The sequence below is a fragment of the Myotis myotis genome, unplaced genomic scaffold, assembly GCF_014108235.1.
Source record: "Myotis myotis isolate mMyoMyo1 unplaced genomic scaffold, mMyoMyo1.p scaffold_m19_p_17, whole genome shotgun sequence".
Taxonomy (NCBI): domain Eukaryota; kingdom Metazoa; phylum Chordata; class Mammalia; order Chiroptera; family Vespertilionidae; genus Myotis; species Myotis myotis.
The window spans coordinates 17,825,553-17,850,536 of record NW_023416321.1 but is presented as its reverse complement, the minus strand read 5'-3'; the positions used below and the strand labels follow the sequence as shown (position 1 = coordinate 17,850,536).

The window sequence follows — 24,984 nt, the reverse complement described above, 5'->3', positions numbered from 1 at the left end:
TGAACGTCTAAATCAATCAGAGTAGTCCAGTTTCTTCCCCTGTATAGGAGCTACAGAACTCAATGCTGGGACCAGAGCAAGAGCATTAAGGCAAAGTACAAAGCTGCTTCTAATTTTCCCAGGAGTAGGAGAAGTAGTTAAATGTTTGGACTGGAATGGGATATCCTACTAGATTGCATGCTATAGAAAAGGAAGAATTTATGGGAGTATGGCATATTAGAGGACTCAATTAAGCAGAGAAAGTCAATCTAATAAACTTGAAAGCAGATTTTGCCTGGATCAACCACATCAGTTGTTTTCAACCTTCTGGCCCTTTAAATACAGTTCCTCATGTTGTGACCCAACCATAAAATTATTTTCGTTGCTACTTCATAACTGTAATGTTGCTACTGTTATGAATCGTAATGTAAATATCTGATATGCAGGATGGTCTTAGGCGACCCACAGGTTGAGAACCGCTGAACCACATGAAGTTACACAGACACACACACACACACACATGCATAAATATACATACATACATACACGAGGAGAGAATCTGGTGTTCCATTCGGGTGGTGTACCTACAGATTCCTTCAGGATGATTTTTCTTGGTTACCACTCACACTGTGGTCTCACCTTTGATAAGGGGAGCCAAGCACCTGTTAGATGGGTGGATGAGTCTATGTGTGTGTCCCACTGGGTTACAGACTCTCCTTGAGTATTTTTTGGCTGGATAGTTAGAACTGGCACCCAGGCTTTCCCTGAAGGCACCACACGGCTATTAGCAGGCCAGGCTTCCTTGCACACAAATCCCCTAGACCTGGGTCTAAGCACCGGCCATTGGCTTGTTTCTTCTTCCTTGATCACTTCTTTCCCATCAACCCACAAACTCACAATTGCCAGCAATCCCTTGAGACCAGTGGAGAGAGGAAGCCACACTTGGAAAGAAGATTGCTTTGTACTTTATTTACAATAGAAGGTAAGAAAAAGGAAGTTATTAACAATAATAAATAACTGGGGGGAAAACACAAAACAGCCATAAAATGACACAGAAGGATGGCATGTGTGAGGGTCACCTTTTGTTTGCTTTGCTTGTAGACTGTAACACTGTGCACTCCAAACCTTGGTCCTTCAGCAGTGGCAGTGGTATATCGACCCATTGAACGAATCAAGATCCCAGCTTGAAATGTAAACACTAAAAAATGACACTTGAAGCGACACAGAAGTGGCGTAGGCATAACAGCAACTCAAAGAACCTCTTCTTGGTGATACATAGGAACTGAAGGGGGACTTGCAATTCAATAGACATGCTTTCCCTTTTAGGCCACAACATCCCATAGCATTAACTTAACAACAAAATTATCATGAATCACATCTGAAAAGGTCTCCACATTCACATCCTCTTATTGCACTAACTCCTAAAAAGCTTAAACACTTACATTTCAAATGCAAACAGATCGTTCCGAAGGTAGAACACACAAGAACCCGGTGTTGCCTCCGTGTGCCAAGGCTGTGCGATTGCACGACATTTCAGTCTCAGCAAGAACGAGTTGTTTGACCAGTTACAGCCACACAATATATATGTTTTTTTTTTTTAATTTCAAGAATTAGGGCTCAAGATGGCAGATTGTTACCTGGCCTACTGAGTCAGATGATCAGAAAGGGACTAAAACTATTTAGACAATTCCTGTCTATTGGATTATCTAATTTCATATTACATCTGAATTATACTCTGGCCCTTCTGAAAAGTAAAATTCCTACTGACCTAAACCAGACAGTGATTTTGCTGTCTCTGAGCCCTGAAGAGCTACCAAGGGAAGTAGAATTTAAAAATGTACATAAATACATTAGCCTTGCAATTTTCACAGGAAAATGATTTCTGGAGAAGTGTCAGGATCTATTCTCTAGGCCAGTATTACAGTGCCTTGAAAGAAAACCCTGTAATTACTTGTGGGGTCTTGGGTTTTTGTGCCTGCATTGTACAACCACGACTGCGCTTAGAGATTTATTCTCACACCCAAAACATGGCTACTACAAACCTCCAAATACATTAAAACCATTCTTCCCACACAGATGCAAAATCGTAAAAGAAGGGTTTATAAATTAGTTCACCAGCGAACACATATGGTGCCTGTTATAACGATGGTGAGTGAAAAATTTCATGGCTTCCTTAGCTTTGTTTTACTATAGCCCAAAAGTAGAAACATGAAATGGTCTTCAGAGCTAACTTCTGACAAAGTGCACGCGGGAAAAACACCAAGACCCTCTGATCCTGGGAAAGCAGTCAAAGCTACAAATGCTGTACCACACACAGCCACGAAAAGCACAGGGGCGCCTGGTATTTGAAATGCACCCGAAGTAATGAAATGTACAGCCATTGTCATGGTTTTCACCAACATCAGAGATGAAGATGGTGTGCTGCGCATGTGCTATTCTGTGGATTACTTTAATTTGGCTACCAGAGACTTCAAACTGGTGGTGTTTGATTCACTATACTATATTTCTATATATGTACATACAGGTATAATACAATTTTGGTGAACAAAGTTGAAGGTTTCCACATTGCAGACAGAGGCACTGAGTTAAAGATTCTATTCCCCCCACCCCCAAACATGCTTAATTCAAGTTTCTGCTTTTTTCCTTCTTCTAAGTTTCCATCATGCAGCCATTGCATTTCCATCCTTATAGGAATTATTAAGGTTCTATGTACACATTCATTGCAGGCTTGTATCCCACAACAAACAAAGGCATGTATGGAGAATGTAAAATGACCCTTGGAAATCAAGGCAGATAAAATGGTGAAGTCACGTATGCTCACGATGATGGGATTCAATATTCAAAGCAGCTGAAGGAATATATGCACCCCCCCTGCCCTTTTCTTAAATGCACACAAACCACATGTAGACAGAAAACTGAATGTATTTTAAGCGCACACACTTTTGATGGCTAAAACGCACACTATCTTTAGCAGTCTGTAATGGATGTCCGTGGTATTGTACTGGCTGTGAGAGAAAGAAAACTCACAGGAGGAAATGAGAAATTAGTTTTCTAAAGCGGATAGGATGGTTGACCTTGCTAGCAGAAGCTACTTTACGGACAGCAATGGTATGAATGGAAAAACTAGGCATCAGATGTGTTAACAACCTGCACAAAATAGATGGGTTCCATTAGAAAATGACCCCACCCCCACTTGTGACAAAGCTGATTTCAGCTGGTAAATAAATGGTAAGCAAACACACACACACACACACACACACACACACACACACACACACACACACGATCGTTGCCTTGTGAAAATAGAATTTTGCTTTCTGAAGCCAAACATAATCCTTAAGGACTGCTGTGTGGAGAGGGAGCCGTCGAAAAGTCCAAGGGGTTCGGTAAAAGATTAAGTTTTCCCACAAGCAAAAAACCATGCTACCAAACCATGCAAAGATGTCTTACTACACTGCTATCGCGCTCTTAGGGAAGAGATGCATGTTGACCTAAGCTATTTGTAACTGGTTTCCCTTGAGTTCTGGGTTTTAAAATTTTTTTTCGAGCTAAATATCAACCTGTAGATAAAGATATGATCTTGACAGTCTGACGTATGACTTACGCTTACTTGGTGCTGGGCTCAGGGGCCAGCGCCTGCACCTGGGAGTTTGTCAACTTGAAAGACACGATGCAGAGTGCTGAGCACTTAGAGAGAGAAGCAGGCCGGGTCCGCTGGCTGAGGCCAGGAGAGAGGAGGAGGCTATGCCCCCTGGTCTGTGTGTTTCCTTTGGAATCTGTGTGGGAAGGTCCCTTTCCTGAGGTTGGAGGTTATGGAGAGGAAGGCTAGCTGGGGGCTTGGAGTTGCCCAATTACTTTGCTCTCTTCCTCTCCTGGAGGACAAAAGTGAATATAGATACTGCTTGCCCTTCCTTCTGCGTTTAAAGGCAGTGAGGTGCGAAGGTGGCAGGTTTTTCCTTTTCAGATCAAAGGGCAGTTCTCTTTCTGCCACTTTGGTGAATGAGCTTGCCTCCCGTCAACCTTGAATCTAATCTTGCATTAGCAATACTTTCAGAAAAGAAAGCTAGACGGAAGGACATGTATCTCTCCTCCTTTTTTGTTTTACAAATAGGAGTCAACAATTCTGCTCATTCTCTCCTCCCACTTGACAGTATTTACTCAACTTCTGGGACATCCCAATATTTGGATTTCAAGTAAGGAGCAAGAGAATGACAGTCTTTTCTAAGGTCCCGTGACGGGCCATCGGGTCCAGGAAGTCTGGATGTATTAAAAATAAACCCAGAGGAGTGGGGAGGGGGCGGGAAAGAGAAAAAAATAAAAAATAAAAGTAAAACCAGGAGGGAGATGAAAAACAATTCTCTTTTTTAGGGTTTCCCGAATCAGATATTCCAACAGAGTGAAAGTCCAGTTAGCTTCTCCACCCTTGAACTTTTTGAGTGAGGAAGTAGTCAATAAATTCTGCTTAATTAATTGCAAATTCTGAGAATCTTCATGGATGATAGAAGCTGACAGGTTAAGGTTTGTTGGTACCTGTAGAGAAAAAAGATGTTTGTCTCACCTGGACCTCTTGGTTCCTAACTCAACCCTTCCAAAATCTGTCAAGTTAAGGTCACATTCACCCATGTAATTCTCAAGATTTCTGAGGGCACATAGGGGAAAAGTTATTAAAAGACAGAAGCAAGTGGAATCTTTATTAAATTCTGTGAAAGGTATAAATAAGTTATCATTAATTGCACGTGGAGCCTCTGTGGGTTGATAATTAAAATTTTCAAAAAATTTAAAGTGTTAATTAGGCCCCAAATCCTGAGTCAGACTAACCAAAATAGGAATTTTAGTAACTACTGGTATTCAAGTATTGGCGATGAGCAGTTCAAAATTTAACAATTAGGTATGTTCCGCCTGAGAGTATTTTTGAGAATTTCAGGTTTAACCAGAGGAAACTGACTTCACTATTTTATCACACCTTGTACCACAGTGGTGCAAAGTTTTCATTTATTTACCCTTGAAGCCCATACCAACCGCAGCAAACGCCCATTAACAAGGCTTCCTCCCAGGCTTCCAGCTGTGGCTACAGAAGATGCCTTCTGTCTTTTGCATGTCTTACATGTTGCATCTAATATGATGCTGTGTGGCATACTTGGGGACTCATATTATATGTGAAATTACTTAACCACATGCACACTCAGATCGAAGGAACATGTTTTGAGTGACAAAGCAGTCTTTTTCTATTATTAGAAGATTCTTAAAAAACAAAACAAAACAAGAAAACCAACCCTGAAAATGAAAATATAAAACCCCATGAAATATTCATATGAAGTTATTCTGATTTGGGCCGGCATGGCCTGTCTGAAGAGGGTACGCCAGGTAAATTCAGGGTGGCATTTTTCTCAGGGTCTGGAAGCGTGAGAGTTTCTGGGGCAGACTTTTTCCGGGGCCGATCTTTGGGCACAGACAGAAACTCAGGTGCGTCTGAGGACAGAGGTGTGGACGGCGCGCTGGAAGGGGCACTGCGGACTGAAGAAGGCAGCAGGGGAATGCTCGAGATAGAAATCACAGGTGGGAAAACGCCAATTTTCTGGTTGGTGGCTTCCTGAGTGGCTCGTTCAAATTCTCGGACTTCATCCATTGTCATGTCTTCAAAGAAAAGAAAAAGATAGAAAGAAAAACGAGCAGTTATTTAGAAGACATGCAAATGGATTCATCTCTACGTCTGTTTTTAAAGGACCTATGGAACCCTATGAAAAAGGGGCCTCTCCTGATTATAAACCCAAATTATCACTAAAATGTTAAACCCTGAATTTTTCCTTTTTACAGAGGCAAAACTCTGAAATAATATTCCTTTTAGAATAGCCATCTCTAAGACTTCCCAAGCACTCTTCAGTGAGTGTTTTATGTATTCTGAATTAGAAAACATCAGGAGTGCCCAGCCGGTGTGGCTCAGTGGTTGAGCATTGACCTATGAAATAGGAGGTCACGGTTTGATTCCTGGTCAGGGCACATGCCTGGGTTGTGGGCTCCATCCCCAGTAGAGGGTGTGCAGGAGGCAGCTGATCAATGATTCTCTCTCATCATTGATGTTTCTCTCTCTCTTCCTTTCCCTTCCTCTCTGAAATCAATACATATCCTATATAATAAAAGGCTAATATGCAAATCGACTGAACTGTCCCTATGATGCGCACTGACCACCAGCGGGCAGATGCTTACTGCAGGAGCTGCCCCCTGGTGGTGAGTGTGCTCCCACAGGGGGAGTATTACTCAGCCAGAAGCCTGGTTCATGGCTGGCGAGCAGAGTGGCTGCGGTGGGAGCCTCTCCTGCCTCCGTGAACGCGCTAAGGATGTCTGAGAGACAGCTTAGTCGGACATCCCCAGAGGGCTCCAGGACTGCAAGAGGGTGCAGGCCGGGCTGAGGGACCCCCTCAAGTGCACGAATTTTGTGCACTGGGCTTCTAGTATATATATATAAAAGAAAACATCAGGAGTACAGAATCAGACCAGAGCAGTGAGTGTGTGTGTTGTGTGTATGGCTATTATCAGACCTGGCCATCTTTTCTATAAAGAGAAGGTGACTAAAACAATCCATGGCCCCAAAATTGCATACAGAGTGTGGCAAAGGTAGGTTTACAGTTGTGAGTACATGAAACAGAGTTTATTCTTGTATTATTATTTATTCATTTTTGTATTGTTTTCTGTATGAACAACTGTAAACCTACATTTGCCCGATCCTGATATATGTGTCATATAATAACACATGAGCAAATCAGAAATATTTTTCTTTTTATATATATATATATATTTTTAAAAAAATATATTTTTATTGATTTTTTTACAGAGAGGAAGGGAGAGGATAGAGAGTCAGAAACATCGATGAGAGAGAAACATCGATCGGCTGCCTCCTACACACCTCCCACTGGGGATGTGCCCACAACCAAGGTACATGCCCTTGACCGGAATTGAACCTGGGACCCTTCAGTCCGCAGGCTGATGCTCTATCCACTGAGCCAAACTGGTTACAGCAGAAATATTTTTCAAAAAACAAAATCCTTAAGCAGATTTCCTGGAAACAATTACTAAATTTTCTGAAAGGGATGTTTTGTTTACAAAGGAAATAAAATATTATGGTTGTGTTGATATAATATAAAACTCAGAAGAGAACAAGAAAAATCATACCTATAAACCTACCACTTAAAAAAGACCACTAAGACTATTAAGCTAAGAAAAGAAATTATGTCTTTTTAAAAGCAGTACTGCAAAATAAAATTGAGATTCTCAGGAAAACGTCACTGAATCGGGGTCTGTTTCTTCTCTGATAAATGGATATCATGTCGGAGAAATCGGGCTTTGTGAAAAAGCAGCTGAGCACAGTGTCCTACTCCATGCATCCAGCAGAGAGCAGAAGTCACCCAGAGGAGACAGAATTTTGATTTTACAGTCCCTTCCAGAGTCTCTCAGAAGTTCCCTTCCTTGAAGGCACTGAAACTGCTCAATTGAAAAGGAGACAATTTCCTTATTGTCCTGGTCATGGATGTTAATTTTGCATAATTTCAATCTAATTTGTTTCTACTCGGGTTGATGGTTTAAGTTTTATTGGGCACTCATGCAGTTTTTATTTGTGGTGGACAGCAGCCTCTTAATTTCAACTGTTTTTCATTATGCTGGAGAAGAGAGACAATGGAAAAATAATTCCAATTTGAAGGAATGCCACAGAATACGGGAAATGTCGCCAGCATTCAAAATAACCACACTGTGTAACTTTGGAAGAGATACTAGTAGGCATATCTCTTGCTGACGTCATGGGAACGCCTGTGAGTTGCAGCCAGAGAACCCATGCACGGGTTTCGCCTGGGGAGAACCATTCTAGGCATCACCGTCTACGTGGTAAACTGACCTAACACCAGTAATTGCAGTAAAACGGCAAGAAAACCAAGCACAGAGCTGAAGCTGAAAGCTGTAAGGACTCAGAAGGAGACCAGCTTTGTGCTTTGAATCTGAGACGTGTGGCGTCTCTCCCAGTCCTCTGGCTTCCTTTGTCTGGTCATCCTGACAGTGAGCAGCTTTCAGAGAGCGGCTGAGGGGGAACTGCTGTCTAACATTCCTAAAAGAAAAGGTAATTGAAAGTGATGAAAATTCAAGGACAGGTTCCTGAAGGAGCATTTCTAACTTTAGAACAGGGAGAGAGGAAGACAGAGGTCCTATCGGAACGGATCTGTGCAGAGAGGATCACCTGGGCTAACTCTGGTGAGAAGGGTTTTCCGCTAATCCAATCACCACGTGCAAAATGGGGAGGAAGCCTTAGGGCCATTTCAACCTCAAGGGCAGTCACGTGGATCCAACAGCGGGCTTGCAGGGCACATTCCAAAGACATGCTCTAAAAACTCAACTCAAGATTTCCAAAGTGCAACCAAAGGTCTTCACAATTCCAAAGCATCCATTTACAATAGCCATCTCTCAATCTCCTACAACTACAGCATCATCAGTTTCTTGAAAATCTAATTAATGTGTTACTCTGGGGCATGTGAGCTCAAGCTGCCACCCAGAGATCCCAGCTCTGGCCAAAGGCACATACAAGTGACTCAGAGGTTCCATTTTTCTTTGTCATCTGTAGCTCCTCCTCGTTAGCATGAATACAACTGTATGTAAAATGCTGGCAGACACCCTACAGTCAACTCTCAGTTTCCCACGTGCCTGGGAATAACCGGAGGCTCCCTGGGGCTTATCTGACGCCCCAGGCTAGATCTGGCAGAGTCCCCACTCACCACACCGTCACTGTGCTGCCAGGTGCATGAAGGGATCAGAGACCCACCTGGACATTCACCTAGCACAGATGAACCCAATGGGTAAAACAGCTATAAAAGGCCATAGAAAGCATTTCAGAGCAAATGTAAGGAAACCTAAAAGACCGGATGGGTCAGAAGCCTTCCCTTGAATGAGTAACTGTTACCAATGTTTTCAAAAGTTCTGGTTTTCATATGACCCCTGCTTTTACCCCTCTTTTCTCTTCTGGTGCAGGCCAGGCCTTCACTAGTCCCACAAAATGTTTCCACTCTCCGTGTTCTTGGCTTTATGACTGGAACACCCTGCACGTCAAGCGGCTTTAAAGACTCAAAATATCTGCGAGTGAGAGGTTCTTTCCCAATAGCCCCTGGGCGACGACGCTCTCTGTGGGAGCCTGAGAACTGAGCGCTGGCAGTACTTCACAGATCAGCTGATCTGCACGTTTGGTAAAGGGAGGGGGCAACATGTTTTAAAAATTCTACATACACTTGTTTGGGCCTGGCTCTCTATGTCATCCACAGTGGAGGAATGCTGATTGCAAACTTTTATGTTGGTTTGTTCATGCATGTTTTTCTCGTATTCTCGAACATCGTCCATTGTCATATCTGAAAGAAGGTCAAGACGTTGGCAACTTCCGTTATTAAATGCAAACTTTCAATGGGGAGACTTTAGGGGAAAGATGGGAGCTTAGCAGAAGCCAAAGAGAGGTTTAAAAAGCAGGGGATCCACTAACTTTATGGAAAGCAAATCATAAAGTTAGCTAAACCAGCCAGAGGGGCAGTGAGTACAAGGAAGGGAACTCCAAGTAGTCGTAGAAAGGGAAGAGTGGACATGTTTTAGGGGTGACTCCTGTGAAGTGAGAGCTAAGTGGGTGGAGTAGGAGCGCGTGGGCAGTGCCATAGCCTGAGATCTCCTAAAGCAGAGTTAGAAGATCCCTTCAGGGATGTGCTCAGCTGTGTTTGCCTTAAAACTTACCTGCCATAGACCTTTCCAAAGAGGTTCTGTAAATCAGTGCATTCGACAAGGGAAAGGACACTTTCATTGCTATTGTAGGAGACGTGACGTAGAAGGCACGGAACGATGTTCATGGGTGTAAGTGAGATTGGGTGCAGTGCTCACACACACAGGTGAGCTTTTGCACAGGACGCGTGGTGTCAGAGTGCAGGTCTACACTGAACTCCAAGTCTAGCCTAAGAGCTTGAAGGTGGCTGGCACTACTTACACCCACACTTGTCTATAAATACAACGGCACATGACATTATGATTTTTGGCCTGAGTCTGCAGGTTTTCAGGATTCAGGATAATGATCTGTTAATCTAGTGGTTCTCAGCGGGGGGCAATTTTGTGACATTCTTGATTGTCACAATTGGGATGCCACCCTTCCTCCAACAAAGAATTAACTACCTGGTCCAACTGTCAGGGGTGCTGAGGTTGAGAAACACTGTCCTAACCCAACTGATAAAAAATTTAAACACGGAACCTGTCCAGTTTCAGTATGTGAAGTCCAAAAACGTAACAATCAGTCTCACTTTAAATACTTTTGTTGTTGTACCCCCCACACTCACCTTACTCCTCTGGCTATTTTACTACAATTTATCAACAACTGTCCCAGATGGGCATTCTTCCGTTGCTCTCACGGCCTCACGGCAGAATTTAACTTCACGCCTCTTTACAATAAAGGTATGCTGAGCAATCGTTAATCGACCACCCACCCTGGTCACTAATTAACTTGGAGGCTTAGAGCTGGTATTCACAGCTGGAATGGTTCCTTACATATTTTCTGCAGCATGTGGTTTGCTGTCTTTTTATATCAATCCATGTGTGTCATGTGAGATTCTCTTTATTTCCAAAAGGCAGACTCGTCAGAAGTTGCTGATTTAATTCAGTATTGTCTGAGGCCAGGGTAGAGGGCGGCTCTAAACCCAGATCTGGGCTATGTTATTTAGTGGATGGTCCCCCCCCACATCCCAAAACCGTCAGTCAAGAACGCTGTCCATAGCAATGTAAGTATCAAGAAAGCTAAGCAGAGTCTGGCCAAGCGAAGAGCATGCTTTTGTTTTAGAAAATTGAGGTAACTGGAAGCAATAAAGAGATGCTGCTTTGTGATTAGAACAAATGCACCTTAGTTAACAATAATAACACATCCTGTCAATACAATCACTTTCATTTCAATGGCTGGCCATCAAAATTTCTTAAACACAAATATACCTGGAATGAATACTGAGGTGATTCTAAGCTCTAAGTTTAAAACTTAAAGATATTTCTTCTCTCCCCTTCACAAAGGCTTTTTAGCTTCTCTGTTCTAGTGAGTTCCAACACAAATCATTCTTTATCTTTAATTAGCTCAATGTTAAGAGAGGGGCTTACACTGTGTGACTGTGCTTTCAAAGATATATCAATTTAATGGATGTGATGCAAAATTTAATAACAAAGATACTCTCCTTACTGCCTTGTTCATAATAGTAAAAAATTGAAAACAACCCAGGGGGCCGACAATACTATGCAAATACAAGTAATGTAGAAGGATGTTTAACAGCACAGAGAAATGTCCTGGGTATATTGTTAAATAAGAAACAGGAGGTAAAAACTTAGCCATATTCTGTGAAATCTTTTTTTGCCAGAAAAGCATTATACACATTTTAGAAAGACAAAGTATACATTTCAAAACGTAAGCCGTGATTGTTTCAAGGTGTTAGAATGACAGCTAATGATCGTTTTCTTCTTTTTGCTTATTTATATTCTCCACATTTTCTACCTCAAATATGCAGTATTTGTGTGAGAATGAAAAAAAGAACACCGTTTAACAATCTATTATTTGTGGTCATTAGAAGAGGGTTACCATCAATCTGGAATTGGTAAGGAGATACACTTTTCTAGAATGGTGCCTATTCTAGAAACAGGACATCTCTCTCCCCTTTTTTAAGATTAAGAGTTAAGAAACAAAATTTCAGGAAGTTTTGTCTAAAAGAAAAGCAACAACAACACACCTCCCAATCAGACCACATAAGGGTGAACATTTCTCGCCCCGGACGGTGTGGCTGTTAGCTGAGCGTCGTACTGTGCACAGGTTGCCAGTTTGATTCTAGGTCAGGTCACATGCCCAGGTTGTGGGCTCCATCCCCAGGCAGGGGTGTGCAAGGGGCAGCCAATCGATGTTTCACTGTCACATGGATGTTTCTTTCTCTCCCTCTCCCTCTCCCTCTCCCTCTCTAGAAATCAATTTAAAAAAATATTTTTTTTTTTTTTTAAAAAGAGTGAACATTTCTAACGAAGTGATTCTCCAAAAGATGATGATAATTTGGTCCCTGCTGATGTGGAAAGTGAAATATGTTTGCCTGAATCCTGAACTACTCCCACATACTATACATGCTTATGGAAATGGAGTAAACATTTTCCGTATTCTTAGTAATTTATGGAAAGCTTACTCAAGTGAAAACTGTACGTTCCTGTTCAGATGATCTGGTAAAATGTATTATGTCTTGCTTCTGCAAAGTATATTACCTTGCAATCTATATGTGAATCAATTTTCTAGTAAATTCAATTATAGGTGCCCAAGGGTAGATTATCCTTCCAGAGCCGCTTCATCTCCATTACTGATTGATTTTTAATCATCAGTGACGTCTACCCGTTTAGGTTCGGATCTCTTTGTTTCCAGCTGCAAGCAAACGCTTATGTGTGTCAGGGCAACTCTTAATTCAAAGAAGCCTATGTCCATTATTTTGCAAGTAAACTGAAAAATAATCACCCCTTAATTTATAACTTTAAAAGGTCATAATTTACTTCTCTTAAATAAGGTTTCTTAAATAATAGTCCAATTTAGAAGAATATTGGAAGTAGCACAGTATTTCTTCTAAGAAAGGTCCGTCCGATATCTTTGACCCTCGGCTGTCAGAGGTTGATGGACAGAAGCGGCACTTGGGAAGTGGTTGTGGGGTATAAATGCCCCTCATTGCATTTCGGTGGAGCAAGATTTCCTTTCTCTGTCCTCTTGCGAGGCCATTTCTTTCCTTCTCTTCCTCACCCTCCTTCAGGGGAGGGCAGAGCAGGTAGCCCGGGTGAAACCTCCTCCTCTACCGTCAGCCCAGCTTCCAGAGAGAAGTACAGGGCCCAGGGGATTTGTTAATTGGTGAATCTTCTTTGATTTCCTAAACCATGAACCGAAGGCTCTCATTAAAGAGCAAAATCTAACTCAACTTTATGAATCTAGGCCCACTTCACCCATTTCCTATTTAAAACAAAAAGAGGTTCTAATGATTATTTAATGAATCACTCAAGTAATGCATGAATTATGTTTCATGGAAATAATTCCGGTAGTATTGGATTATGTAGAGAAAAGAGTTTAACTCCTTTTAACCTCCCCCACAAAGACTATTCCTTCTGGAAATACCCACTGTTAAGAGTTTGAGGCACAGATTGCCAGATTTAAAAAAATAAATAAATTTACATGTATGTTACTACACACACCTGCACACTCTCATTTATTTTTACACGTATGGAATGATACTATCCTAAACTATACTATACATATTGCTCTGGCTTGCTTTTTCCAATAATGGGAAATGTACATATTTCCATACCAGTACATAAGAACTACCTTATTCTTTTTAACTGTTACACATAATATTCATAGTATGGGTGTATCATAATTTACTTGACCATATTCCTGTTAATGGACCGAATCGAATTTTTAGCTTTTATAAACAACATGACACTGAATAGCTTTGTACCTATATTCATGAGCACATGTGTAGTATTCCTTAAGAATAAATTTCTAGCCAACACTGGTTTGGCTCAGTGGATAAAGCGTCGGCCTGCGGACTGAAAGGTCCCAGGTTCGATTTCGGTCAAGGGCATGTACCTGGGTTGCGGGCACATCCCCAGTAGGAGATGTGCTGGAGGCAGCTGATCGATGTTTCTCTCTCATCGATGTTTCTAACTCTCTATCCCTCTCCCTTCCTTTCTGTAAAAAATCAATAAAATATATTAAAAAAAAAGAATAAATTTCTAGAAGTGGAATTGCTGGGTCACAGGCTATTTGTACTTACCATTTTCATAAAAACTGTTAATTTGTTCTCCCACCTATCCAAAACTAAATATTGTCACTCTCTTAAATTTCTGCTATCAGATGGGCAAATGTTGTATCTTCCTGTTGTCTTCACTAATTTTTCTTTTCTTTTTTTATCAGTAATGAGGTGATTGGCCTTTGCCTTTCTTTTTCTACTGTTTACCTGCTCGTGTACTTTACCTTTTTATTTTATTTTATTGATTAAGGTATTACAAATGTGTCTTTATCCCCCCCCATTGTCCCTACTTTACCTTTTTTCTACCAAGTTGTTGGATTTTTGACTTATAGAACCACTTTTTATATTAAGTAATCCTCTGTTAGCTACATATATTGAGAGTTATCTTCTCCTAGTCTTTCAACTGTGTTTATGGTGGAAATTTTCTTTCAATCTTTTTAGCTTTAGAGAAGGCAGGCAGGCCCTATCAGCCGTGGGCAAACTATGGCCCGCGGGCCGGATCCGGCCCGTTTGAAATGAATAAAACTAAAAAAAAAAAAAAAAAAGACCGTACCCTTTTATGTAATGATGTTTACTTTGAATTTATATTAGTTCACACAAACACTCCATCCATGCTTTTGTTCCGGCCCTCTGGTCCAGTTTAAGAACCCATTGTGGCCCTCGAGTCAAAAAGTTTGCCCACCCCTGCCTAGCTGGTTCGCACCCGCCTGTGGACTGAAGATCAAGGGCACATGCTCAGGTTGCTGGCTCGATCCCCAGTAGGGGGAGTGCAGGAAGCTGGTGATCAATGATTTTCTCTTATCATTGATGTTTCTCTCTCCCTCCCTCTCCCTTCCTCTCTGAAAACAAACGAACAAACAAACAAAAACAAAAGAAGATAGACTGATCTTACAGGAAGTAGAGGCAAGATCATATATCTGGAAAGCCTTTAGGATAGAAGTCAGTTGAACATACAGAGAAACTACAAATACCAAGGAACAAAATGTCTGCAAGCCTGAATTTTCCTACCTTGCACTGCACAGTTGCAGCAACTAAAAAAATTTTTTTTAAATATATTTTTATTGATTTCAGAGAAGAAGGGGGGGAGAGAGAGATAGAAATATCAATGATGAGAGGGAATCATCGATGGGCTGCACCGAGCCCACAACCCGGGCATATGCCCTTGACCGGAATCGAACCTGGGACCTTTCAGTTCCCAGGCTGACACTCTATCCACTGAGCCAAACCTGAGCAACTAAAAATTTTTAAAAAGGCTCTACCAACTCTAATTCAATAACCTGTCCAATGGCGCATTATGTTATATTTCCTTCTATAAACATTTTCTCTCCACTTCCAGGCTCCTCAGCCTAAAAAGAATTCATTTTTCCTTGCTCGAAGTCAAAATGGAACTCTTGAACAAGTGGCTGGGTTGGGTGTGGGGCTGGGCATGGGGGAGGCTCCAGCAATCCTTAGTTAGATGTGATATCCCTTTGGCTCCACTACAATGGAGGCTATCCTTTGGGAAGTGCCTTATTTAAACCTATAAAAATGATTATAAGATGAACAATGCTTATTATAAATAGGTTAGGGTGGCTACACCTTTTGTGCAGTGAAAGTAGCCAATCCTTAAAGCTTGGTGCATACCCTTTCCATGTACTAATTCAGACCACTAAGATGCCGGGTTGTAATCTACAGCTGTCATTTTTTCCCTATAGTTCTTAATTTGAGGAAGTAGGGGGCGGGGTCACAGATCCCTTTAAAAAGCTGATGGAAAGTTATGGGTTCTCTCCCCAGAGAAATGAACATAAATACTGCCTACTAGGAAGAGCCAGGGCACTCAAAGTCATGTGAGGCCATTGGAAAATGCTGGCCTGGTGACCCCAACCAGCTCGTGCTAACCTCTAAGCATGCCGTTCTCCGCTTTGAGCTTGCTTCACTCAGTGTTAGGCCTGCTCTAGGGACTTCGGGATGATTCCTGTCACTGTCATGAGGTGGTTTCATCTGTACCAGTCAGAACTACCCCTCCGCCCCCATATTTTTTTGAATGGTGAGGATTTATAAGATGCTCACGAGGTTCCACTCAATAACAACCTTCCGCTGGCAATCCTGTGTTCCTTTCTCAAAATACGGTCAGTCTGTGAAGCAAAACCATGCTCTTATGAAGCTGGGCTGCCTATTTTTATCCACCCCATTTTCTGAAATGCCTTGTTGCTACTTCTCTGATTAGTGTTCTAGTCACACAGGAGACACTCAAGGCTCATGGATAAAGACCAATCAAGCCTTTGAAAGACAAACTCAACTCCTTCAATAGTGGAAACGGTTACACTTTACTATGAACATGAGCAGAATAACATCTGTTTAGGAAATTAGTTATGCGACAGCAAAATGCTGAGACTTGGAAAAGATACAAAATTAAAATCCTTGAGCAAGAAAAGATCACCATCAGCTACAATGTCCTTTTTTTTTTTTTAAACTCTTAATTAAGCACTGGAGATGGTGAGTCTAGGGAGAAAGACAAACAGGGCTGCCATTGAATAAGGGTGTACAGTTTGTGTGCAATAGGAACACTCAGCCCAGGGGGTGAATGGGGCTAAAATTTAGCCCCAAGACGATAGCACCTGCTGAATCTGCCTAAAGGGGGCGCCCTTTTCTAATTCTCACAAGGCACCAGAATTTGGCAGTTGGTCCTGAAGACGGCTACCATTCTTTAGTTTAACCTGTTTGTACTGAGTCAAACTGTTCTTCCTTGCGATCTAATCTGGTTTGCAGTTCATGCGATATGCCAGGTGTTCATAAATTTTATTGAGCTTATTAACTGGAGGGCTTATTAACACAGATTGCTGGCCTATACCCCAGTGTACCTGATTCTGTAGGTGTAGGGTAGGGCCTGAGAATCTGAATTTCCAACAAGTAACCAGGGGATGCTGATGTTATTGGCCCAGGGACTTCACTTTGAGAACCAGGCTATGAGCTACCGGCAAGAGTTGTTTTTTGTATGTTTGTTTTGACTTTGGACCTTGTCCATGTTTACTAACGACAGCCTCCCTGACTCTGTACAGGCTAAAGAAAAATAAGCAACTTCAGGTACCCAAAACTGAAGGGCTCTCCTGGTAGACGTTTGGCTTTGGTGCCAGGGACACACCCATTTACCTGAAAGGCCCACAGTCCCCAGCATTACTGTGAATAAGAGGCTCAAAAGACACTCTGTGGGCAGGGCCATTTCCACCCATTTGACTTGAGGGTCTGCGTCTGTGTAATGAAGGAGCCACTGTTTTGCTGGCAAGCAGCTCAGACGGGGGACGATGCCAGCAGTCACTTACACGAAATGGATGGGGTGGCTCTCAGACCCCTTGCTGGGTGAAAAGGCTGCCTGTTTGGTTAGGGCTAGGATTGTGTATACTGGGGGTAGAGACCTTTTCTAGGGAGTACACGGCACCCTGATGGTCTACATCCACGAACCCACATGCTGCTTTTCTGCACTAGGATACAGAAAAAGCTTTTTGTCAACAGGCCCCTGGAGTTCTGTCTCCACCAAGCCCATCTGAACTAAACAGATAGGTGTTCTCTGTGAGGTCTCTAGGACTGGAGGCCTCCAGGTTCCTTTGATGTATTATTCTACCTTTGGGCCCCTGTAAAAGTCTGAGATTTTTCTGTTTTTGGATTAAAAGTATTTTAGTCTTCCTTACCCCAGTCGATCCTCATCCTCCACCCTCCAGCAGCTCACTTACTGGAGGCCCACCCACAAGTTTTCCTCTTTCCGTATCGTCTCTACTCAAGCCCTTCCCTGATTGATAGGCTGGCAGTGTTTTGTCCTCTGAACCAGGACCCAGCTGCCCTGTTTGATGCCGAGCTTTCTTAAAAGTCCATGCTGGCATCCTGGCACTAGAGAGACGTCTACTGACGTGCCCAAAGTGGCAGATATTTGGTCCTTCGGGTCCCCTTCACTTGCCAACCTCCTTATCAGTTTGGGCCTGTTATTCTGTGGATATCCTTTTGATATCCCTTGTGTAGGCAGTAAGGAAACCATAAGCCTGGAGGAATCCAAGTTGGGATTTACCAGTTCTTCACCTTTTTTGGGGTCAGTGCTCCCTCTAAGAATCTGAGAAAAGCTCCCCAGAAAAATACAACCGGAAGGATTGGTTTAAAGATCAGGGGAAGTAACCACAGGAGACGTCCCTCCTGCCTCACAAAAGACAACCACAGACAGGTCTCAGGGAGACACACGACCGTGAGTTGAGCCAGCCCACGGGCCACAGGTGGCAGCATGCTGGGGGTTGTGGTAAGTGGTGATCTTCCAAAAGAATCTCTTCTAGGAAGATGCATTTGTTCTTTAGAAGATGCAGAACTGGGAACAATTGCAAAAAATAAAAAGCCCTTCCTTGGCCTACAAAACCATGTTTCTAAAAAAATGTGGCTCAAAAACAGCAAACCACATTACTGACGATCCCTGTCTTTGTCCATTCAGTCCAACCTCTCCTTTCACTTGAAGTTTGATACCTTCTGTTCTGAAGAGGGAACTGGTGGAACAGTGACAGAAAAGCACCAGAATGCAACCGCGCTTACACTCAGAACAGATCCGGTGACTTAGGATAAGGCCAAGGAAAAGGGCACCTCATTAGATAATCAGATCTAACCCAAGCCACCAAATGGGCGTGTTTGTTTCTATTTAAAGTCAAGGACACTAGTGTCTGATGACTGTTCCTGGGACTGGAGAGGATTCTCTCGGGTAAAATGACGGTGCGGAGGATCTGGGGAGGGTGCCCTATCCATCATTTACTGGAAATGAGCACAACTTGCTAAACTCTTCCCAAATCATGTTAAAACAAAAAAAGAAAGAAAAAAAGGAAAAAGGCCAAAACAATAGCCTTAGGATTAAGGGGGCATCTAGGCCTCCGCCCTTGAACTCTTGCCGAATCCTTGTTTTGTGGGAGGGAGCATTTCAAGTGATCTGTGAATCAAAGGATGACGTTCACTTGGTATGACACTTGCGACAGCTTTGATCTTGAAGTTTGGTATAAATTAGGATGAGACTGAAACCCATCCCACAGAGAATTATGGAGTCCTATATGCAAGCCAAGTAAGAAAGCATCAAACATACTGACTGAGGTCCCACTTCCTCAACACCTAAGTACTGTAGTTATTTTAGATCAGGCTTCTATCATTACATTTTTCCTCATTATGTTCGTGAACAGTGCTATTTCCAATACAGGAAGCAGTAGCCCTGCCTTTGTTGATGTCTTTCTAGGTAGCGTTTTAAAGCCAGATGGACTGAAATCCCAAATCAATGTGTAATGAAACTGTCCTACAAGTTATTTCGGGGAAGTTGACTTACCATACCACTCATCAACCCATGCAAAAGCCTGTCGATGTCCAATCAGCAGGATATCTCGGACTACCTAAAAAAGTAAAAGAAGAAGGTTGAAATAATACCATGTTTGATTAAAACTACCTGGAAAATAGATCATTCCCAGTTTTTGGAATCCTGGCATTATAAATGTCTCCATCCCTCTGTCCATATGGGAGGACAATGACAGAGGACAGGCACAGGTATTGTACTTGCTCACCCTCAGCCCTTTCCAAGGCGGGCATGTCCTTGGTGTAAATTAATGTCCGTCTTTCTTGGAAGTCGGGCTCGAGGTGTGTACAAACCAATGAGAATGACTTGGCAGTCACATGGCAATGACTGGAATGAATCTCCAGGCTAATCACCTTGAGATTTCTCTCTTCGTTTACCTTTACCTAAAACAGGCTCTACTTTTCATTTGTAGAGGATGTGTCTCACTGGTGCCAAGAGGTCATACATGTTAGAAATCAAGAGTTTTTCTGGGAAGCAGGTCACTTCTTAATAAAGAGCACTTAACACTCTTCTCTGATGAAATATCTTAAATGTTAAAACAATTGAAGCGCCCTAGCCGGTTTGGCTCAGTGGATAGAGCATCGGCCTGCGGACCAAAGGGTCCCTGGTTCAATTTCAGTCAAGGGCACGTACCTTGATTGCAGGTTCCTCCCCAGTCTGGGCCCTGGTCAGGGCTCATGCAGGAGGCAACCAATAGATGTGTTTTTCTCAGTCTTTCCCTCTCTCTTCCACTCTCCCTAAAAATCAGTGGAAAAATATCCTTGGGTGAAGATTAACAATAAAATAAAATAAAATAAAATAAAACAAATAAACAAACAAATAAATAATTGAAGGTGTGGGATACAAGATGCATAAATATCTTTCTGGGCTTGACTTTCACGTAATAGGAGGGGCGGGGGGAGCAAGAGTAATAAACTATTATCGAAAGAAATGGAATAAGACACCCGAAGTACAACAGAACATAATGGCAATGATAAGCTTGTCTTGTTGCCATCATGTGTCACCATCAGAATGAAACTGTTTCTGATGGTGACACATAATGGCAACAGGAGACAAAGAAAAATAATATAGACACAGTTTGTGTGTGAGTAGCCCTATTTACGTGCTTTTAATTCGTGGTATTATATTTTTGTCCTCCACAAATACTCCTTTTTAAAAAGTTTCTTGGACACTCAAGCTCTCCTTCTGACATTCCTTTCTTACTGCCAAACAAATCCAGCAACTGTCTAAAACCTCTCAGGGAAGGTTTGAGCATTTTTCAATAAGTGAAGGATTTTAATTTTGGTGAATTTGCAGAAATACGGGAAGCATTTATCAGAAAGTGTTTATTATTCCAGGCCTCTGGGTAGCTAGTGAGGCTTAAGGAGGAAACGTCATGAAAATAAGAAATTTTCGTGAAGCTGAACATACTTGAGTGCCGAGTGTGTCAAATTCATGGAAATCAAAAGAACAGCATCGAGGCATCAGTAAATAGACCCTGTTACGTTAAGCACAACACAGCTGTCTGCTTGGAAACAGGAACTCAATAATGTGCTAATAGCTCGCTTTCAAACATTTCTTCCCCTTAACTGTGAAAAGATTCTTAAAAAAAACAAAGGTGTTCAGAGAAAGGCGCCCATGCAAATGCTGGCCTCAGACACCCATTAGCGACTCATGTGCCAGAGCAGGTGTGTGCTGGGCGTTGGTAGCACTTCGTTCCATTTGGAAATGGGCAATGGGAATGCCTATGCCAGAGTGTAATTCTTACAGGTGTTTTAAAGAAGCAGATTCTCAAAACCAGCCCAAGTCATCTGTGAGAAAAGAAACACAGTGAGCGCTGTGGTAAAGAAAAGGGGGATTGCCCTGACCGGTGTGGCTCAGTGGATAGAGCGTCGGCCTGTGGACTGAAGGGTCCCAGGTTCGATTCCGGTCAAGGGCATGTACCTTGGTTGCGGGCACATCCCCAGTAGGGGGCGTGCAGGAGGCAGCTGATCGATGCTTCTCTCTCATCGATGTTTCTGACTCTCTCTCCCTCTCCCTTCCCCTCTGTAAAAATCAATAAAATATATTTAAAAAGAAAAGGGGGTGAGGGGACATTGTAGGAAGTCACAGCCTGAGACAGACACAGAGCGGAGGCTGGGAGATATCCACCCTGGGAGCCCTGACTGTCTTCCTGCTTAATAACTGGGACACAGCAGGACGACAGGAGGCCTCAGAACTTGATTTCTAGGTGTCTTGCTCGGCTCCCTCCTCTGGTTGGGCAGAATGGGTTCTGAGGCTCAGCAGATCGGCACCCTTCTCTGCCTCAAATTTGTTCCAGAGTCTGTGATAATCATGAGCCCAAGGTCAGTCTATTCCTTGGATCTAATTTTAAGATTTACAATTTTTTATGGTCAATTAGGTCCCTGATTTTACTGTCAATTGTCCCCCGTAGACAAATCCATCTAAGTAACAGAAAGCTCAGCACATTAAGTTTAAATTCCAACACCTCCAAAAGAATTTCAGAAAGCTTTTTTTTTTTTTTTTTTTTTATCAGTTTTTAAGAGGAAAAACAAACACATACCCAGCCTAGCTGGAATGCAGAGACAATGTGGGTAGTATTTATTTTTAGGGAGATGGAAAGAGTTACAAAGGGCAGTGTTCAACACTACATTTCCTCCCCCCCCCCCCCCCCCATGAGGACAGGGGTCATATTAGAAACCTCTAAAAAAACCTAAATCATTACCAAGGGAATTCCTGCTGCCAAATTAATGAGCTTAGCCAAAGTGGGTATAGAAGTGAAATCTGTATTTTGAGATTGTTCACAATTCTTTGTTGACAGAATTATATGAGCAGAAATTCTGCCGTGCACCATCTAATGAGACTCCTGGGATTTCCTGTTCTGTCTCTTGGGGTGCCTTCTGCATTCAGACGGTGCCTCAGGGGTCTACATTTGCAGGACCTTTAGAGTTAGAATTATCCTTGGGGAGTGCACATGCAGATAAGCCCCGTGCCTCTGCCTGCAACCCAAGTACCAAGTATAAGTACCTGTGCTTGGAACTAGATTAGCCCAATGCCAAAGGGAGAAGTATGTGGTGTTTTTAACTTTTTTTTTTTTTTTTAATTTTTCAATTACAGTTTGCATTCAGCATTATTTTGTACTAGTTTCAGGTGTACAGCATAGTGGTTAGCCAATCATAAGCTTTACAAAGTGATCCCCCTGATATTTTCAGTACCCACTTGGCACCATACATAGTTATTACACTACTGCTGCCTACACTCCCCATGCTGTACCTTACATCCCCATGACTATTTTGTTAACTACCAACTTGTACTTCTTAATCCCTTGCACCCAGCCCTACCCACCCTCCTGATCTCTGTGTCTCTAAGTCTGTTTCTATTTTGTTCATTTATTTTGTTCTTTAGATTCCACATATGAACGAAACCATATGGTATTTGTCTTTCTCTGTCTGGCTTATTTCGTTTAGCGCCATACCCTCTAGGTCCATCCATGCTGTCACAAATGTAAGAGTTCATTCTTTTTTATGGCTGAGTAATATTCCACTGTTTATGTAGGTACCGCAGCTTTTTATCCACTTGTCTATTGATGGGCACTTGGGTTGCTTCCATATAGGGTAAGTGTTTTGAACATCCACCTTCCTGAATACACTCACACAACAGACATGGGGGTACAGGATAGGAGATGATGTAAAACACCTATTAGTGGAAGAAAATGAAACCTGAATGGAAAATGCCTGTTCATGAAAACAGGGTTGCCTAGATGCAGTTACCTGGTGTTGGCTCAGCGCCTGTGCATCTGTCGTACATCACTCACTCCAGCTTACCGTAAAGACAGGTACGTGTTCCGAGGCTCAGGACCTGCTCTTTGTTCACTTACCTTGTGTACGAACTGTTCCACTCTGGTCTGGAGCCCCCAGACCTCAAACTTCACAGTCACCAGCTTGTAGGAACACATGATGGGCTGATGACTATCTCTCCAGCCTTCCCGTAACTGTCCCCGTCCTGTCTTCTCTGACTTGAAGTGTTTAGGATCCTGGAAAAAATATACCAAAGAAATGGTAACTTAGAAGTGAAGCTAAGTGAAGGAAGCTTTTCACCAAAGGCCACACTGTAGAATTCCATTTATATGAAATATCCAGAATAGGCAAATCTATGGAGAAGGAAAGTAGATGAGTGGCTAGGGGATGGGTATAGTACAGGGAATGGCTGCTATGGAGACAAAGATTCTTTCGGGGGTGATAAAAATGTTCTAAAATTAGATTTAAGGGGATGGCTCAAAACTCTGTGAGTGTGCTAAAAACCACTGAACTGAACACTTTAAATGGGTGAACTCTCTGGTGTGTAAATTATCTATATATATAAAAGCCTCAGTGACCATTATGACGGAAGGACCGGTTGCTATGCCATGCACTGACCACCACGGGGCAGATGATCAATGCAGGAGCTTCCCCAAGCCTGCAGCCCTGATCGCTGATGGGGCCTGCTAGCCAACCTTCTGGTCCCTTCCCCCAGCTGGCAGGCCCTGATCGCCTGATTGGGACTGAACCCCGGGCTGGGCTGGGGAACCAGGGGTGGGTGGTGGCAGATGCAGGTGGTGAGGGAAGAAGGAGGGGGGAGGCAGGGAACCTGATTGGCCAGGCCTAGGGACCCCACCTACGCACAAATTTTGTGCACCAGGCCTGTAGTATATCAATAAAACTGTGAGAGATACATAAATGCAATAAAAAGTGTTATAAGCTACCTCAGTAGGATTTTTCAGTGTGTGCTCTGGCTCTGGGCTTGCTGACATCGTTGCATAAATTAATATTATAATAGTCATCATCCTAAGCCCCTGTTTACTAAATGTACACTGTGGGCATAGTATAGAAACAGGTATCACACATGCTCCCCCGACCTGATTTCTTCGTCCTGAGGGTGTGAAGTGTGGCCTGTGTGAAGCATCGGCTGTGTGTGTGGCCTGTGTGTGGTCGCGGAAAACTTCCCTCCATGCAGAGAACAGACTCAGCTCTACTTGGACACCTCTATTCCTTGACCTCCCGCCAGGGTCCCTCCTAATTTGCATAGGTTGCAGGAAAGTGGTGGGCCTGGGGGCAGGAAGGGACCAGAGTGGGGCAAATATATAATTAATGGAATACAAAATTGACAAAAGGGGTTCCAGAAGTGGGGGAGGAAAGAGAACACATACAAGTATCCCAGAGGAGTAAGTGGTTCTGTGAAGGGAGGGCGTGGGGATCTTGAGAGTGGGTAGCATTTTTGAATCTTTGGTATCAACGTTGCCATGCTATATTTTTATCACCCGAACCAACCCAGAAACTGGCACTGAAATGATATGCACAGGCCCAGAATGACAGACCCATGAAAAAGGCATAAGCATAGGGTCTGGCCCATAGCAAGTACTCCATTCATGTAAACCATGATTGCACCCCCCAAGACAGTCATTGAAGACTTTGAGTAAAGTATCCAGCCTTACAGTCCAGGGCAGAGACAGCAATGCCTTATAAAGCCCCTGCAGTTTGCAGTAAAATATTTGATGTTCAAGGCCAGGAACAAATTCCTGCCTGCCTGCGTTCCTATGCCACATAAAGCCATTAAGAATAAAAAGAGAACAATAGAGCAAGAGATGTATCAACAGGGAGACTATGGTAGACAATCTCCAAACATGGTGGCCATCAATTCCTTCTGTCACCGTGCAGGCATGCTGTTCCTGTCACCAATGATAGAGGCCTTCTGCCCTCTCCTGGAACCTAGACTGGCCTTTGACTTGCTTTGACCAATGCAATGTGTCAGAAGAGACACTGTGTCGTTCAGGTCATGCTAACGTATGTTTCAGACTTAAGAATAAAGCGAGACTCCACAGTATCACACAGGAACACTGGTGGATTGAATTTCCAAAGCAGC

At 42.8% G+C, this 24,984-nt stretch overlaps 1 protein-coding gene across 4 annotated transcripts in view; it reads right to left on the bottom strand.

Moving 5' to 3' along the window:
• Positions 1-928: 928 nt before the first annotated feature.
• The window catches only part of PITPNC1 (phosphatidylinositol transfer protein cytoplasmic 1), a 219,308-nt gene continuing 195,252 nt past the window's right edge, over positions 929-24,984 (bottom strand). For 3 of the 4 annotated variants that reach the window (XM_036339894.1, XM_036339895.1, XM_036339893.1), the window contains 3 exons: positions 22,964-23,119; positions 19,084-19,147; positions 929-5,613 (listed from right to left, as the gene is read on the bottom strand). In XM_036339894.1, the coding sequence (XP_036195787.1) occupies positions 5,297-5,613; positions 19,084-19,147; positions 22,964-23,119 (537 nt within the window). In that variant the 3' untranslated portion in view covers positions 929-5,296. Of the gene's footprint in view, positions 5,614-9,237; positions 9,357-19,083; positions 19,148-22,963; positions 23,120-24,984 lie in introns of all 4 variants that reach the window. The other variant, XM_036339896.1, reaches the window with a different exon arrangement.